The sequence below is a fragment of the Engystomops pustulosus genome, unplaced genomic scaffold (assembly GCF_040894005.1).
Source record: "Engystomops pustulosus unplaced genomic scaffold, aEngPut4.maternal MAT_SCAFFOLD_173, whole genome shotgun sequence".
NCBI lineage: Eukaryota > Metazoa > Chordata > Amphibia > Anura > Leptodactylidae > Engystomops > Engystomops pustulosus.
Genome location: NW_027285052.1, coordinates 38,337 through 54,215, shown reverse-complemented (window position 1 = coordinate 54,215; position 15,879 = coordinate 38,337). Strand labels below are relative to the sequence as shown.

Below are 15,879 nucleotides of genomic sequence, written 5' to 3'. Positions count from 1 at the left end.
TACTCGAGCAACCTGGACACATAATACACAAGTCATGTAATACACAAGTCATGTCTACAAGTTCTAGAGCAGCCTGGACAAGTAATACACAAGTCATGTCTACTGGTTCTAGAGCAGCCCGGGCATGTAATACACAAGTCATGTCTACTGGTTCTAGAGCAGCCTGGACATGTAATACACAAGTCATGTCTACTGGTTCTAGAGTAGCCCGGACATGTAATACACAAGTCATGTCTACTGGTTCTAAAGCATCCCGGGCATGTAATACACAAGTCATGTCTACTGGTTCTAGAGCAGCCCGGACATGTAATACACAAGTCATGTCTACTGGTTCTAAAGCAGCCCGGGCATGTAATACACAAGTCATGTCTACTGGTTCTAGAGCAGCCTGGACATGTAATACACAAGTCATGTCTACTGGTTCTAGAGCAGCCTGGACAAGTAATACACAGGTCATGTCTACTGGTTCTAGAGCAGCCTGGACAAGTAATGTCTACTGGTTCTAGAGCAGCCTGGACATGTAATACACAAGTCATGTCTACTGGTTCTAAAGCAGCCTGGACAAGTAATACACAAGTCATGTCTACTGGTTCTAGAGCAGCCTGGGCATGTAATACACAAGTCATGTCTACTGGTTCTAGAGCAGCCTGGGCATGTAATACACAAGTCATGTCTACTGGTTCTAGAGCAGCCTGGGCATGTAATACACAAGTCATGTCTACTGGTTCTAGAGCAGCCTGGGCATGTAATACACAAGTCATGTCTACTGGTTCTAGAGCAGCCTGGACAAGTAATACACAAGTCATGTCTACTGGTTCTAGAGCAGCCTGGGCATGTAATACACAAGTCATGTCTACTGGTTCTAGAGCAGCCTGGACATGTAATACACAAGTCATGTCTACTGGTTCTAGAGCAGCCTGGACAAGTAATACACAAGTCATGTCTACTGGTTCTAGAGCAGCCTGGGCATGTAATACACAAGTCATGTCTACTGGTTCTAGAGCAGCCTGGACAAGTAATACACAAGTCATGTCTACTGGTTCTAGAGCAGCCTGGGCATGTAATACACAAGTCATGTAATACACAAGTCATGTCTACTGGTTCTAGAGCAGCCCGGGCATGTAATACACAAGTCATGTCTACTGGTTCTAGAGCAGCCTGGACAAGTAATGTCTACTGGTTCTAGAGCAGCCTGGACATGTAATACACAAGTCATGTCTACTGGTTCTAGAGCAGCCCGGACATGTAATACACAAGTCATGTCTACTGGTTCTAGAGCAGCCTGGACATGTAATACACAAGTCATGTCTACTGGTTCTAGAGCAGCCTGGACAAGTAATACACAGGTCATGTCTACTGGTTCTAGAGCAGCCTGGACAAGTAATGTCTACTGGTTCTAGAGCAGCCTGGACATGTAATACACAAGTCATGTAATACACAAGTCATGTCTACTGGTTCTAAAGCAGCCTGGACAAGTAATACACAAGTCATGTCTACTGGTTCTAGAGCAGCCTGGGCATGTAATACACAAGTCATGTCTACTGGTTCTAGAGCAGCCTGGGCATGTAATACACAAGTCATGTCTACTGGTTCTAGAGCAGCCTGGACAAGTAATACACAAGTCATGTCTACTGGTTCTAGAGCAGCCTGGACATGTAATACACAAGTCATGTCTACTGGTTCTAGAGCAGCCTGGACATGTAATACACAAGTCATGTCTACTGGTTCTAGAGCAGCCTGGACAAGTAATGTCTACTGGTTCTAGAGCAGCCTGGACATGTAATACACAAGTCATGTCTACTGGTTCTAGAGCAGCCTGGACATGTAATACACAAGTCATGTCTACTGGTTCTAGAGCAGCCTGGACAAGTAATACACAAGTCATGTCTACTGGTTCTAGAGCAGCCTGGGCATGTAATACACAAGTCATGTCTACTGGTTCTAGAGCAGCCTGGACATGTAATACACAAGTCATGTCTACTGGTTCTAGAGCAGCCTGGACAAGTAATACACAAGTCATGTCTACTAGTTCTAAAGCAGCCTGGACATGTAATACACAAGTCATGTCTACTGGTTCTAGAGCAGCCCGGGCATGTAATACACAAGTCATGTCTACTGGTTCTAGAGCAGCCTGGACAAGTAATGTCTACTGGTTCTAGAGCAGCCTGGACATGTAATACACAAGTCATGTAATACACAAGTAATGTCTACTGGTTCTAGAGCAGCCTGGACATGTAATACACAAGTCATGTAATACACAAGTCATGTCTACTGGTTCTAGAGCAGCCCGGACATGTAATACACAAGTCATGTCTACTGGTTCTAGAGCAGCCTGGACAAGTAATGTCTACTGGTTCTAGAGCAGCCTGGGCATGTAATACACAAGTCATGTCTACTGGTTCTAGAGCAGCCCGGGCATGTAATACACAAGTCATGTCTACTGGTTCTAGAGCAGCCTGGACATGTAATACACAAGTCATGTCTACTGGTTCTAGAGCAGCCTGGACAAGTAATACACAAGTCATGTCTACTGGTTCTAGAGCATACGGGACATGTAATACACAAGTCATGTCTACTGGTTCTAGAGCAGCCTGGACAAGCAATGTCTACTGGTTCTAGAGCAGCCTGGACATGTAATACACAAGTCATGTAATACACAAGTCATGTCTACTGGTTCTAGAGCAGCCCAGGCATGTAATACACAAGTCATGTCTACTGGTTCTAGAGCAGCCCGGACATGTAATACACAAGTCATGTCTACTGGTTCTAGAGCAGTCTGGACATGTAATACACAAGTCATGTCTACTGGTTTTAGAGCAGCCTGGACATGTAATACACAAGTCATGTCTACTGGTTCTAGAGCAGCCTGGATATGTAATACACAAGTCATGTCTACTGGTTCTAGAGCAGTCTGGACATGTAATACACAAGTCATGTCTACTGGTTCTAGAGCAGCCTGGATATGTAATACACAAGTCATGTCTACTGGTTCTAGAGCAGCCTGGATATGTAATACACAAGTCATGTCTACTGGTTCTAGAGCAGTCTGGACATGTAATACACAGGTCCCTCTACCAATGAGAACTCACCATCGGTTTCTTGTAATACAGGAGTTTCCTCTCCTCTGAGTCCAGGTTGAACCATCGTTTCTTGAAGGGTTCTCTCTGCTGCGGAGTAAAGAGAGAGATGGGTAACCTAGAACAGCAGAACCACATGGGGGCGCTACAGCGCTGGGGGCACTCACAGTGGGTCCGGTCTTCTCCATATATCCACATTTGGTGTAACTGCGGGTAATCCTCGGGATCAGCTATAAAACAGAACGTGACCGATATAATATATGGAGGGTGATGGATCCACATTCTGTGCCACGAGGGGCGCTGTCCGCGTGTAATGTGCCACGAGGGGCAGCAGAGAAGTCTCAGGTAAGTGCCTGACACCGGGCCAGTCAGAGGAGAATAGGCCCAGAACAGAGGTTCACATCACCACTCCCAGCCCAGACCGATGCCACCTTACCAGGCTGCACGCACCTCTTCCTGCGGACCTGCTCCAGCCAGATATCTCCTTCCAGCTGAAGTTCTGCTGATGTTTGGATCCCTGGATACGGCTGTTACCACCACGGGCTCCCCATCCATTACCCGGGGACTCATCCTACAGACCCTCAGGGGTTTCCCCAGGGAGAACCAGTACATCAGCCTCTCCCTCCATATTTCTTGCACACACCACCTGCTGGAGAGCTGCCAGGCTGTAGGACAACCCTCCGCTCCCCATACCAAGCACCGTGATATCAGCGTGCCCTAGGCCGCAACCACCAGCCACTCCGGTAATACCAGGCCTCGTACTCCTCCCCTTGTCATGCGACACTGGTAATACCAGGCCTCGTACTCCTCCCCCTTGTCATGTGACACTAGTAATACCAGGCCTCGTACTCCTCCCCCTTGTCATGTGACACTAGTAATACCAGGCCTTGTACTCCTCCCCCTTGTCATGTGACACTGGTAATACCAGGCCTCTTACTCCTCCCCCTTGTCATGTGACACTAGTAATACCAGGCCTCGCACTCCTCCCCCTTGTCATCAATCGTTCATACAGTTGCTTTCTGCTGAGGCTCCGGGTTCTCCCTGAAATATTTGCCGCCTGTTTTCCGCTACGAGGGAAATAACGGAAGACGCCAAGATCAGGTCAAGAATGTGGAAGATCCGGTTCTCCAGATACTGACTCCTCTCGCCCTGTGTTACCCGCAGATGATCCTCCAGTAACTGGAGAACGAGCCCCCATGGTGACACCACCAGGGCAGGAGGATCCGGGCCCCCAGCAGGGGCCCCGGGCAGTGTCCTCTCCGCCCCACGCTCCGTCCTTACCTCCAGCTCTGAAGTCTCTGGAAAGGTCTTTTTAAGGTAGTTGAACCGTGCGAAACGGAGGACGTTATACCAGGTGACAATCTCCTGCCGGGACAAGGAGCGTTAGTCAGGGACAACCCTGGGGGTCCTGATGCTGGAGAAGCCGGCGCTCACCTCCCCGTCCTCGTGGTACACGTATATACTCCTGGTGCGCCCGTCCTGCTCACACGTCATCTCCAGCCCGTGCTCATGTCCCATCTTCTCACACTGGAACATGACGTTCAGACTCTGTATAGGAATCACCCCCTTAGCTCCAGAACGCTGAGGAGACACAAGAGAGGAGCTGACACCCCAAGACCACCCCTTAGCTCCAGAACACTGAGGAGACACAAGAGAGGCAATGACACCCCAAGACCACCCCTTAGCTCCAGAACACTGAGGAGACACAAGAGAGGAGCTGACACCCCAAGACCACCCCTTAGCTCCAGAACACTGAGGAGAAACAAGAGAGACGCTGACACCCCAAGACCACCCCTTAGCTCCAGAACACTGAGGAGACACAAGAGAGGCAATGACACCCCAAGAACACCCCTTAGCTCCAGAACACTGAGGAGACACAAGAGAGGAGCTGACACCCCAAGACCACCCCTTACCTCCAGAACGCTGAGGAGACACAAGACAGGCAATGACACTCCAAGACCACCCCTTACCTCCAGAACACTGAGGAGACACAAGACAGGAGCTGACACCCCAAGACCACCCCTTACCTCCAGAACGCTGAGGAGACACAAGACAGGCAATGACACTCCAAGACCACCCCTTACCTCCAGAACGCTGAGGAGACACAAGACCACCCCTAGCTCCAGAACACTGAGGAGACACAAGACAGGAGCTGACACCCCAAGACCACCCCTTAGCTCCAGAACACTGAGGAGACACAAGACAGACGCTGACACCCCAAGACCACCCCTTACCTCCAGAACGCTGAGGAGACACAAGACAGGCAATGACACTCCAAGACCACCCCTTACCTCCAGAACACTGAGGAGACACAAGACAGGAGCTGACACCCCAAGACCACCCCTTACCTCCAGAACACTGAGGAGACACAAGACAGGAGCTGACACCCCAAGACCACCCCTTACCTCCAGAACGCTGAGGAGACACAAGACAGGCAATGACACTCCAAGACCACCCCTTAGCTCCAGAACACTGAGGAGACACAAGACCACCCCTAGCTCCAGAACACTGAGGAGACACAAGACAGGCACTGACACCCCAAGACCACCCCTTATCTCCAGAACACTGAGGAGACAAAAGACAGGAGCTGACACCCCAAGACCACCCCTTACCTCCAGAACACTGAGGAGACACAAGACAGACGCTGACACCCCAAGACCACCCCTTATCTCCAGAACACTGAGGAGACACAGGACAGACGCTGACACCCCAAGACCACCCCTTATCTCCAGAACACTGAGGGGACACAAGACAGGAGCTGACACCCCAAGACCACCCCTTACCTCCAGAACACTGAGGAGACACAAGAAAAGAGCTGACACCCCAAGACCACCCCTTACCTCCAGAACACTGAGGAGACACAAGACAGGAGCTGACACCCCAAGACCACCCCTTACCTCCAGAACGCTGAGGAGACACAAGACAGGCAATGACACTCCAAGACCACCCCTTAGCTCCAGAACGCTGAGGAGACACAAGAGAGGAGCTGACACCCCAAGACCACCCCTTACCTCCAGAACACTGAGGAGACACAAGACAGGAGCTGACACCCCAAGACCACCCCTTACCTCCAGAACACTGAGGAGACACAAGACAGGCGCTGACACCCCAAGACCACCCCTTATCTCCAGAACGCTGAGGAGACACAAGACAGACGCTGACACCCCAAGACCACCCCTTACCTCCAGAACACTGAGGAGACACAAGACAGGCACTGACACCCCAAGACCACCCCTTATCTCCAGAACACTGAGGAGACACAAGACAGGAGCTGACACCCCAAGACCACCCCTTACCTCCAGAAAGCTGAGGAGACACAAGACAGGCAATGACACTCCAAGACCACCCCTTACCTCCAGAACACTGAGGAGACACAAGACAGGAGCTGACACCCCAAGACCACCCCTTATCTCCAGAACGCTGAGGAGACACAAGACCACCCCTAGCTCCAGAACACTGAGGAGACACAAGACAGACGCTGACACCCCAAGACCACCCCTTATCTCCAGAACGCTGAGGAGACACAAGACCACCCCTAGCTCCAGAACACTGAGGAGACACAAGACAGACGCTGACACCCCAAGACCACCCCTTATCTCCAGAACACTGAGGAGACACAAGACAGACACTGACACCCCAAGACCACCCCTTATCTCCAGAACACTGAGGGGACACAAGACAGGAGCTGACACCCCAAGACCACCCCTTACCTCCAGAACACTGAGGAGACACAAGAAAGGAGCTGACACCCCAAGACCACCCCTTACCTCCAGAACACTGAGGGGACAAAAGACAGGAGCTGACACCCCAAGACCACCCCTTACCTCCAGAACACTGAGGAGACACAAGACAGACGCTGACACCCCAAGACCACCCCTTACCTCCAGAACACTGAGGAGACACAAGACAGACGCTGACACCCCAAGACCACCCCTTAGCTCCAGAACGCTGAGGAGACACAAGACCACCCCTAGCTCCAGAACACTGAGGAGACACAAGACAGACGCTGACACCCCAAGACCACCCCTTACCTCCAGAACACTGAGGAGACACAAGACAGACGCTGACACCCCAAGACCACCCCTTACCTCCAGAACACTGAGGAGACACAAGACAGGAGCTGACACCCCAAGACCACCCCTTAGCTCCAGAACACTGAGGGGACAAAAGACAGGAGCTGACACCCCAAGACCACCCCTTACCTCCAGAACACTGAGGAGACACAAGACAGACGCTGACACCCCAAGACCACCCCTTATCTCCAGAACACTGAGGAGACACAAGACAGACGCTGACACCCCAAGACCACCCCCTAGCTCCAGAACGCTGAGGAGACACAAGAAAGAGCTGACACCCCAAGACCACCCCTTAGCTCCAGAACACTGAGGAGACACAAGACAGGAGCTGACACCCCAAGACCACCCCTTACCTCCAGAACACTGAGGAGACACAAGAAAGGAGCTGACACCCCAAGACCACCCCTTATCTCCAGAACACTGAGGAGACACAAGACAGGAGCTGACACCCCAAGACCACCCCTTACCTCCAGAACACTGAGGAGACACAAGACAGGCGCTGACACCCCAGAACCACCCCTTACCTCCAGAACGCTGAGGAGACACAAGACAGGCAATGACACTCCAAGACCACCCCTTATCTCCAGAACGCTGAGGAGACACAAGACAGGAGTTGACACCCCAAGACCACCCCTTATCTCCAGAACACTGAGGAGACACAAGAGAAGAGCTGACACCCCAAGACCACCCCTTACCTCCAGAACACTGAGGAGACACAAGACAGACGCTGACACCCCAAGACCACCCCTTACCTCCAGAACACTGAGGAGACACAAGACAGACGCTGACACCCCAAGACCACCCCTTACCTCCAGAACACTGAGGAGACACAAGACAGGAGCTGACACCCCAAGACCACCCCTTAGCTCCAGAACACTGAGGGGACAAAAGACAGGAGCTGACACCCCAAGACCACCCCTTAGCTCCAGAACACTGAGGAGACACAAGACAGGAGCTGACACCCCAGAACCACCCCTTACCTCCAGAACACTGAGGAGACACAAGACAGGCGCTGACACCCCAAGACCACCCCTTACCTCCAGAACACTGAGGAGACACAAGACAGACGCTGACACCCCAAGACCAACCCTTAGCTCCAGAACACTGAGGAGACACAAGACAGGCGCTGACACCCCAAGACCACCCCTTATCTCCAGAACACTGAGGAGACACAAGACAGACGCTGACACCCCAAGACCACCCCTTATCTCCAGAACACTGAGGAGACACAAGACAGGAGCTGACACCCCAAGACCACCCCTTATCTCCAGAACACTGAGGAGACACAAGAGAAGAGCTGACACCCCAAGACCACCCCTTACCTCCAGAACACTGAGGAGACACAAGAGAAGAGCTGACACCCCAAGACCACCCCTTACCTCCAGAACACTGAGGAGACACAAGACAGGAGCTGACACCCCAAGACCACCCCTTACCTCCAGAACACTGAGGAGACACAAGACAGGAGCTGACACCCCAAGACCACCCCTTATCTCCAGAACACTGAGGAGACACAAGACAGACGCTGACACCCCAAGACCACCCCTTACCTCCAGAACACTGAGGAGATACAAGACAGACGCTGACACCCCAAGACCACCCCTTAGCTCCAGAACGCTGAGGAGAAACAAGACAGGCGCTGACACCCCAAGACCACCCCTTACCTCCAGAACACTGAGGAGACACAAGACAGGCGCTGACACCCCAAGACCACCCCTTACCTCCAGAACACTGAGGAGACACAAGACAGACGCTGACACCCCAAGACCACCCCTTACCTCCAGAACACTGAGGAGACACAAGACAGGCGCTGACAACCCAGGACCACCCCTTACCTCCAGAACACTGAGGAGACACAAGACAGGAGCTGACACCACAAGACCACCCCTTAGCTCCAGAACACTGAGGGGACAAAAGACAGGAGCTGACACCCGAAGACCACCCCTTAGCTCCAGAACGCTGAGGAGACACAAGACAGACGCTGACACCCCAAGACCACCCCTTAGCTCCAGAACACTGAGGGGACAAAAGACAGGCGCTGACACCCCAAGACCACCCCTTACCTCCAGAACACTGAGGAGACACAAGACAGGCGCTGACACCCCAAGACCACCCCTTAGCTCCAGAACGCTGAGGAGACACAAGACAGGAGCTGACACCCCAAGACCATCCCTTAGCTCCAGAACGCTGAGGAGACACAAGACAGGAGCTGACACCCCAAGACCACCCCTTATCTCCAGAACACTGAGGAGACACAAGACAGGCGCTGACACCCCAAGACCACCCCTTATCTCCAGAACGCTGAGGAGACACAAGAGAGGAGCTGACACCACAAGACCACCCCTTACCTCCAGAACACTGAGGAGACACAAGACAGGAGCTGACACCACAAGACCACCCCTTACCTCCAGAACACTGAGGAGACACAAGACAGGAGCTGACACCCCAAGACCACCCCTTACCTCCAGAACACTGAGGAGACACAAGACAGGAGCTGACACCCCAAGACCACCCCTTACCTCCAGAACACTGAGGAGACACAAGACAGGAGCTGACACCACAAGACCACCCCTTATCTCCAGAACACTGAGGAGACACAAGACAGGAGCTGACACCCGAAGACCACCCCTTATCTCCAGAACACTGAGGAGACACAAGACAGGCGCTGACACCCCAAGACCACCCCTTAGCTCCAGAACGCTGAGGAGACACAAGACAGGAGCTGACACCCCAAGACCACCCCTTAGCTCCAGAACACTGAGGAGACACAAGACAGGAGCTGACACCCCAAGACCACCCCTTAGCTCCAGAACACTGAGGAGACACAAGACAGGAGCTGACACCCCAAGACCACCCCTTAGCTCCAGAACGCTGAGGAGACACAAGAAAGAGCTGACACCCCAAGACCACCCTTTATCTCCAGAACACTGAGGAGACACAAGACAGGAGCTGACACCACAAGACCACCCCTTAGCTCCAGAACACTGAGGAGACACAAGACAGGCGCTGACACCCCAAGACCACCCCTTAGCTCCAGAACACTGAGGAGACACAAGACAGGCAATGACACCCCAAGACCACCCCTTATCTCCAGAACACTGAGGAGACACAAGAGAGAAGCTGACACCCCAAGACCACCCCTTAGCTCCAGAACACTGAGGAGACACAAGACAGGAGCTGACACCCCAAGACCACCCCTTACCTCCAGAACACTGAGGAGACACAAGACAGGCGCTGACACCCCAAGACCACCCCTTATCTCCAGAACACTGAGGAGACACAAGACAGGAGTTGACACCCCAAGACCACCCCTTACCTCCAGAACACTGAGGGGACACAAGACAGACGCTGACACCCCAAGACCACCCCTTACCTCCAGAACACTGAGGAGACACAAGACAGGAGCTGACACCCCAAGACCACCCCTTAGCTCCAGAACACTGAGGAGACACAAGACAGGAGCTGACATCCCAAGACCACCCCTTAGCTCCAGAACGCTGAGGAGACACAAGACAGGCGCTGACACCACAAGACCACCCCTTATCTCCAGAACACTGAGGAGACACAAGACAGGAGCTGACACCCGAAGACCACCCCTTATCTCCAGAACACTGAGGAGACACAAGACAGGCGCTGACACCCCAAGACCACCCCTTAGCTCCAGAACGCTGAGGAGACACAAGACAGACGCTGACACCCCAAGACCACCCCTTAGCTCCAGAACGCTGAGGAGACACAAGACAGGAGCTGACACCCCAAGACCACCCTTTATCTCCAGAACACTGAGGAGACACAAGACAGGAGCTGACACCACAAGACCACCCCTTAGCTCCAGAACACTGAGGAGACACAAGACAGGCGCTGACACCCCAAGACCACCCCTTAGCTCCAGAACACTGAGGAGACACAAGACAGGCAATGACACCCCAAGACCACCCCTTATCTCCAGAACACTGAGGAGACACAAGAGAGAAGCTGACACCCCAAGACCACCCCTTAGCTCCAGAACACTGAGGAGACACAAGACAGGAGCTGACACCCCAAGACCACCCCTTACCTCCAGAACACTGAGGAGACACAAGACAGGCGCTGACACCCCAAGACCACCCCTTATCTCCAGAACACTGAGGAGACACAAGACAGGAGTTGACACCCCAAGACCACCCCTTACCTCCAGAACACTGAGGGGACACAAGACAGACGCTGACACCCCAAGACCACCCCTTAGCTCCAGAACACTGAGGAGACACAAGACAGGAGCTGACACCCCAAGACCACCCCTTACCTCCAGAACACTGAGGAGACACAAGACAGGAGATGACACCCCAAGACCACCCCTTAGCTCCAGAACACTGAGGAGACACAAGACAGGAGCTGACATCCCAAGACCACCCCTTAGCTCCAGAACGCTGAGGAGACACAAGACAGGCGCTGACACCCCAAGACCACCCCTTATCTCCAGAACGCTGAGGAGACACAAGACAGGCAATGACACTCCAAGACCACCCCTTACCTCCAGAACACTGAGGAGACACAAGACAGGAGATGACACCCCAAGACCACCCCTTAGCTCCAGAACACTGAGGAGACACAAGACAGGAGCTGACATCCCAAGACCACCCCTTAGCTCCAGAACGCTGAGGAGACACAAGACAGGCGCTGACACCCCAAGACCACCCCTTATCTCCAGAACGCTGAGGAGACACAAGACAGGCAATGACACTCCAAGACCACCCCTTAGCTCCAGAACACTGAGGAGACACAAGACAGGCAATGACACTACAAGACCACCCCTTAGCTCCAGAACGCTGAGGAGACACAAGACAGGCAATGACACTCCAAGACCACCCCTTAGCTCCAGAACGCTGAGGAGACACAAGACCACCCCTAGCTCCAGAACACTGAGGAGACACAAGACAGACGCTGACACCCCAAGACCACCCCTTAGCTCCAGAACACTGAGGAGACACGAGACAGGCGCTGACACCCCAAGACCACCCCTTACCTCCAGAACACTGAGGAGACACAAGACAGGAGCTGACACCCCAAGACCACCCCTTAGCTCCAGAACACTGAGGGGACAAAAGACAGGAGCTGACACCCCAAGACCACCCCTTACCTCCAGAACACTGAGGAGACACAAGACAGACGCTGACACCCCAAGACCAACCCTTAGCTCCAGAACACTGAGGAGACACAAGACAGGCGCTGACACCCCAAGACCACCCCTTATCTCCAGAACACTGAGGAGACACAAGACAGACGCTGACACCCCAAGACCACCCCTTATCTCCAGAACACTGAGGAGACACAAGACAGGAGCTGACACCCCAAGACCACCCCTTATCTCCAGAACACTGAGGAGACACAAGACAGGCGCTGACACCCCAAGACCACCCCTTACCTCCAGAACACTGAGGAGACACAAGACAGGCGCTGACACCCCAAGACCACGCCTTATCTCCAGAACACTGAGGAGACACAAGACAGACGCTGACACCCCAAGACCACCCCTTACCTCCAGAACACTGAGGAGATACAAGACAGACGCTGACACCCCAAGACCACCCCTTAGCTCCAGAACGCTGAGGAGACACAAGACAGGAGCTGACACCCCAAGACCACCCCTTAGCTCCAGAACGCTGAGGAGATACAAGACAGACGCTGACACCCCAAGACCACCCCTTACCTCCAGAACACTGAGGAGACACAAGACAGGCGCTGACACCCCAAGACCACCCCTTACCTCCAGAACACTGAGGAGACACAAGACAGGAGCTGACACCCCAAGACCACCCCTTAGCTCCAGAACACTGAGGAGACACAAGACAGGAGCTGACACCACAAGACCACCCCTTAGCTCCAGAACACTGAGGGGACAAAAGACAGGAGCTGACACCCCAAGACCACCCCTTAGCTCCAGAACACTGAGGGGACAAAAGACAGGCGCTGACACCCCAAGACCACCCCTTACCTCCAGAACACTGAGGAGACACAAGACAGGCGCTGACACCCCAAGACCACCCCTTACCTCCAGAACGCTGAGGAGACACAAGACAGGAGCTGACACCCCAAGACCACCCCTTACCTCCAGAACACTGAGGAGACACAAGACAGGAGCTGACACCCCAAGACCACCCCTTAGCTCCAGAACGCTGAGGAGACACAAGACAGGAGCTGACACCCCAAGACCACCCCTTAGCTCCAGAACGCTGAGGAGACACAAGACAGGAGCTGACACCCCAAGACCACCCCTTATCTCCAGAACACTGAGGAGACACAAGACAGGCGCTGACACCCCAAGACCACCCCTTATCTCCAGAACGCTGAGGAGACACAAGAGAGGAGCTGACACCACAAGACCACCCCTTACCTCCAGAACACTGAGGAGACACAAGAATGGCGCTGACACCCCAAGACCACCCCTTACCTCCAGAACACTGAGGAGACACAAGACAGGAGCTGACACCCCAAGATCACCCCTTACCTCCAGAACACTGAGGAGACACAAGACAGGAGCTGACACCACAAGACCACCCCTTACCTCCAGAACACTGAGGAGACACAAGACAGGCGCTGACACCCCAAGACCACCCCTTACCTCCAGAACACTGAGGAGACACAAGACAGGAGCTGACACCCCAAGACCACCCCTTACCTCCAGAACACTGAGGAGACACAAGACAGGAGCTGACACCCCAAGACCACCCCTTATCTCCAGAACACTGAGGAGACACAAGACAGGAGCTGACACCCGAAGACCACCCCTTATCTCCAGAACACTGAGGAGACACAAGACAGGCGCTGACACCCCAAGACCACCCCTTAGCTCCAGAACGCTGAGGAGACACAAGACAGACGCTGACACCCCAAGACCACCCCTTAGCTCCAGAACGCTGAGGAGACACAAGACAGGAGCTGACACCCCGAGACCACCCCTTATCTCCAGAACACTGAGGAGACACAAGACAGGCGCTGACACCCCAAGACCACCCCTTAGCTCCAGAACGCTGAGGAGACACAAGACAGACGCTGACACCCCAAGACCACCCCTTAGCTCCAGAACGCTGAGGAGACACAAGACAGGAGCTGACACCACAAGACCACCCCTTAGCTCCAGAACACTGAGGAGACACAAGACAGGCGCTGACACCCCAAGACCACCCCTTAGCTCCAGAACACTGAGGAGACACAAGACAGGCAATGACACCCCAAGACCACCCCTTATCTCCAGAACACTGAGGAGACACAAGAGAGAAGCTGACACCCCAAGACCACCCCTTAGCTCCAGAACACTGAGGAGACACAAGACAGGAGCTGACACCCCAAGACCACCCCTTACCTCCAGAACACTGAGGAGACACAAGACAGGCGCTGACACCCCAAGACCACCCCTTACCTCCAGAACACTGAGGAGACACAAGACAGGAGCTGACACCCCAAGACCACCCCTTAGCTCCAGAACACTGAGGAGACACAAGACAGGAGCTGACACCCCAAGACCACCCCTTAGCTCCAGAACGCTGAGGAGACACAAGACAGGAGCTGACACCCCAAGACCACCCCTTACCTCCAGAACACTGAGGAGACACAAGAAAGGAGCTGACACCCCAAGACCACCCCTTAGCTCCAGAACACTGAGGAGACACAAGACAGGCGCTGACACCCCAAGACCACCCCTTATCTCCAGAACGCTGAGGAGACACAAGACAGGCAATGACACTCCAAGACCACCCCTTATCTCCAGAACGCTGAGGAGACACGAGACAGGAGCTGACACCCCAAGACCACCCCTTACCTCCAGAACACTGAGGAGACACAAGAAAGGAGCTGACACCCCAAGACCACCCCTTAGCTCCAGAACACTGAGGAGACACAAGACAGGCGCTGACACCCCAAGACCACCCCTTATCTCCAGAACGCTGAGGAGACACAAGACAGGCAATGACACTCCAAGACCACCCCTTATCTCCAGAACGCTGAGGAGACACGAGACAGGAGCTGACACCCCAAGACCACCCCTTAGCTCCAGAACACTGAGGAGACACAAGACAGGCGCTGACACCCCAAGACCACCCCTTAGCTCCAGAACACTGAGGAGACACAAGACAGGCGCTGACACCCCAAGACCACCCCTTACCTCCAGAACACTGAGGAGACACAAGACAGGAGCTGACACCCCAAGACCACCCCTTACCTCCAGAACACTGAGGAGACACAAGACAGGCGCTGACACCCCAAGACCACCCCTTACCTCCAGAACACTGAGGAGACACAAGACAGACGCTGACACCCCAAGACCACCCCTTACCTCCAGAACACTGAGGAGACACAAGACAGGAGCTGACACCCCAAGACCACCCCTTACCTCCAGAACACTGAGGAGACACAAGACAGGCGCTGACACCCCAAGACCACCCCTTACCTCCAGAACACTGAGGAGACACAAGACAGACGCTGACACCCCAAGACCACCCCTTACCTCCAGAACACTGAGGGGACAAAAGACAGGAGCTGACACCACAAGACCACCCCTTAGCTCCAGAACACTGAGGAGACACAAGACAGGAGCTGACACCCCAAGACCACCCCTTACCTCCAGAACACTGAGGAGACACAAGACAGGAGCTGACACCACAAGACCACCCCTTATCTCCAGAACACTGAGGAGACACAAGACAGACGCTGACACCCCAAGACCACCCCTTAGCTCCAGAACACTGAGG

General features: G+C 53.7%; 1 protein-coding gene across 1 annotated transcript in view; it reads right to left on the bottom strand.

Annotated features, from left to right (window-relative positions):
• Positions 1-15,879, bottom strand: part of LOC140108715 (arf-GAP with dual PH domain-containing protein 2-like) — a 56,154-nt gene that overhangs the window by 7,301 nt on the left and 32,974 nt on the right. Inside the window, exons 6-9 of the mRNA XM_072131901.1 lie at positions 4,512-4,658; positions 4,359-4,442; positions 3,245-3,307; positions 3,090-3,167 (exon numbers count right to left, since the gene is read on the bottom strand). Coding sequence (XP_071988002.1) covers positions 3,090-3,167; positions 3,245-3,307; positions 4,359-4,442; positions 4,512-4,658 — 372 coding nt within the window. The remainder of the gene's footprint in view (positions 1-3,089; positions 3,168-3,244; positions 3,308-4,358; positions 4,443-4,511; positions 4,659-15,879) is intronic.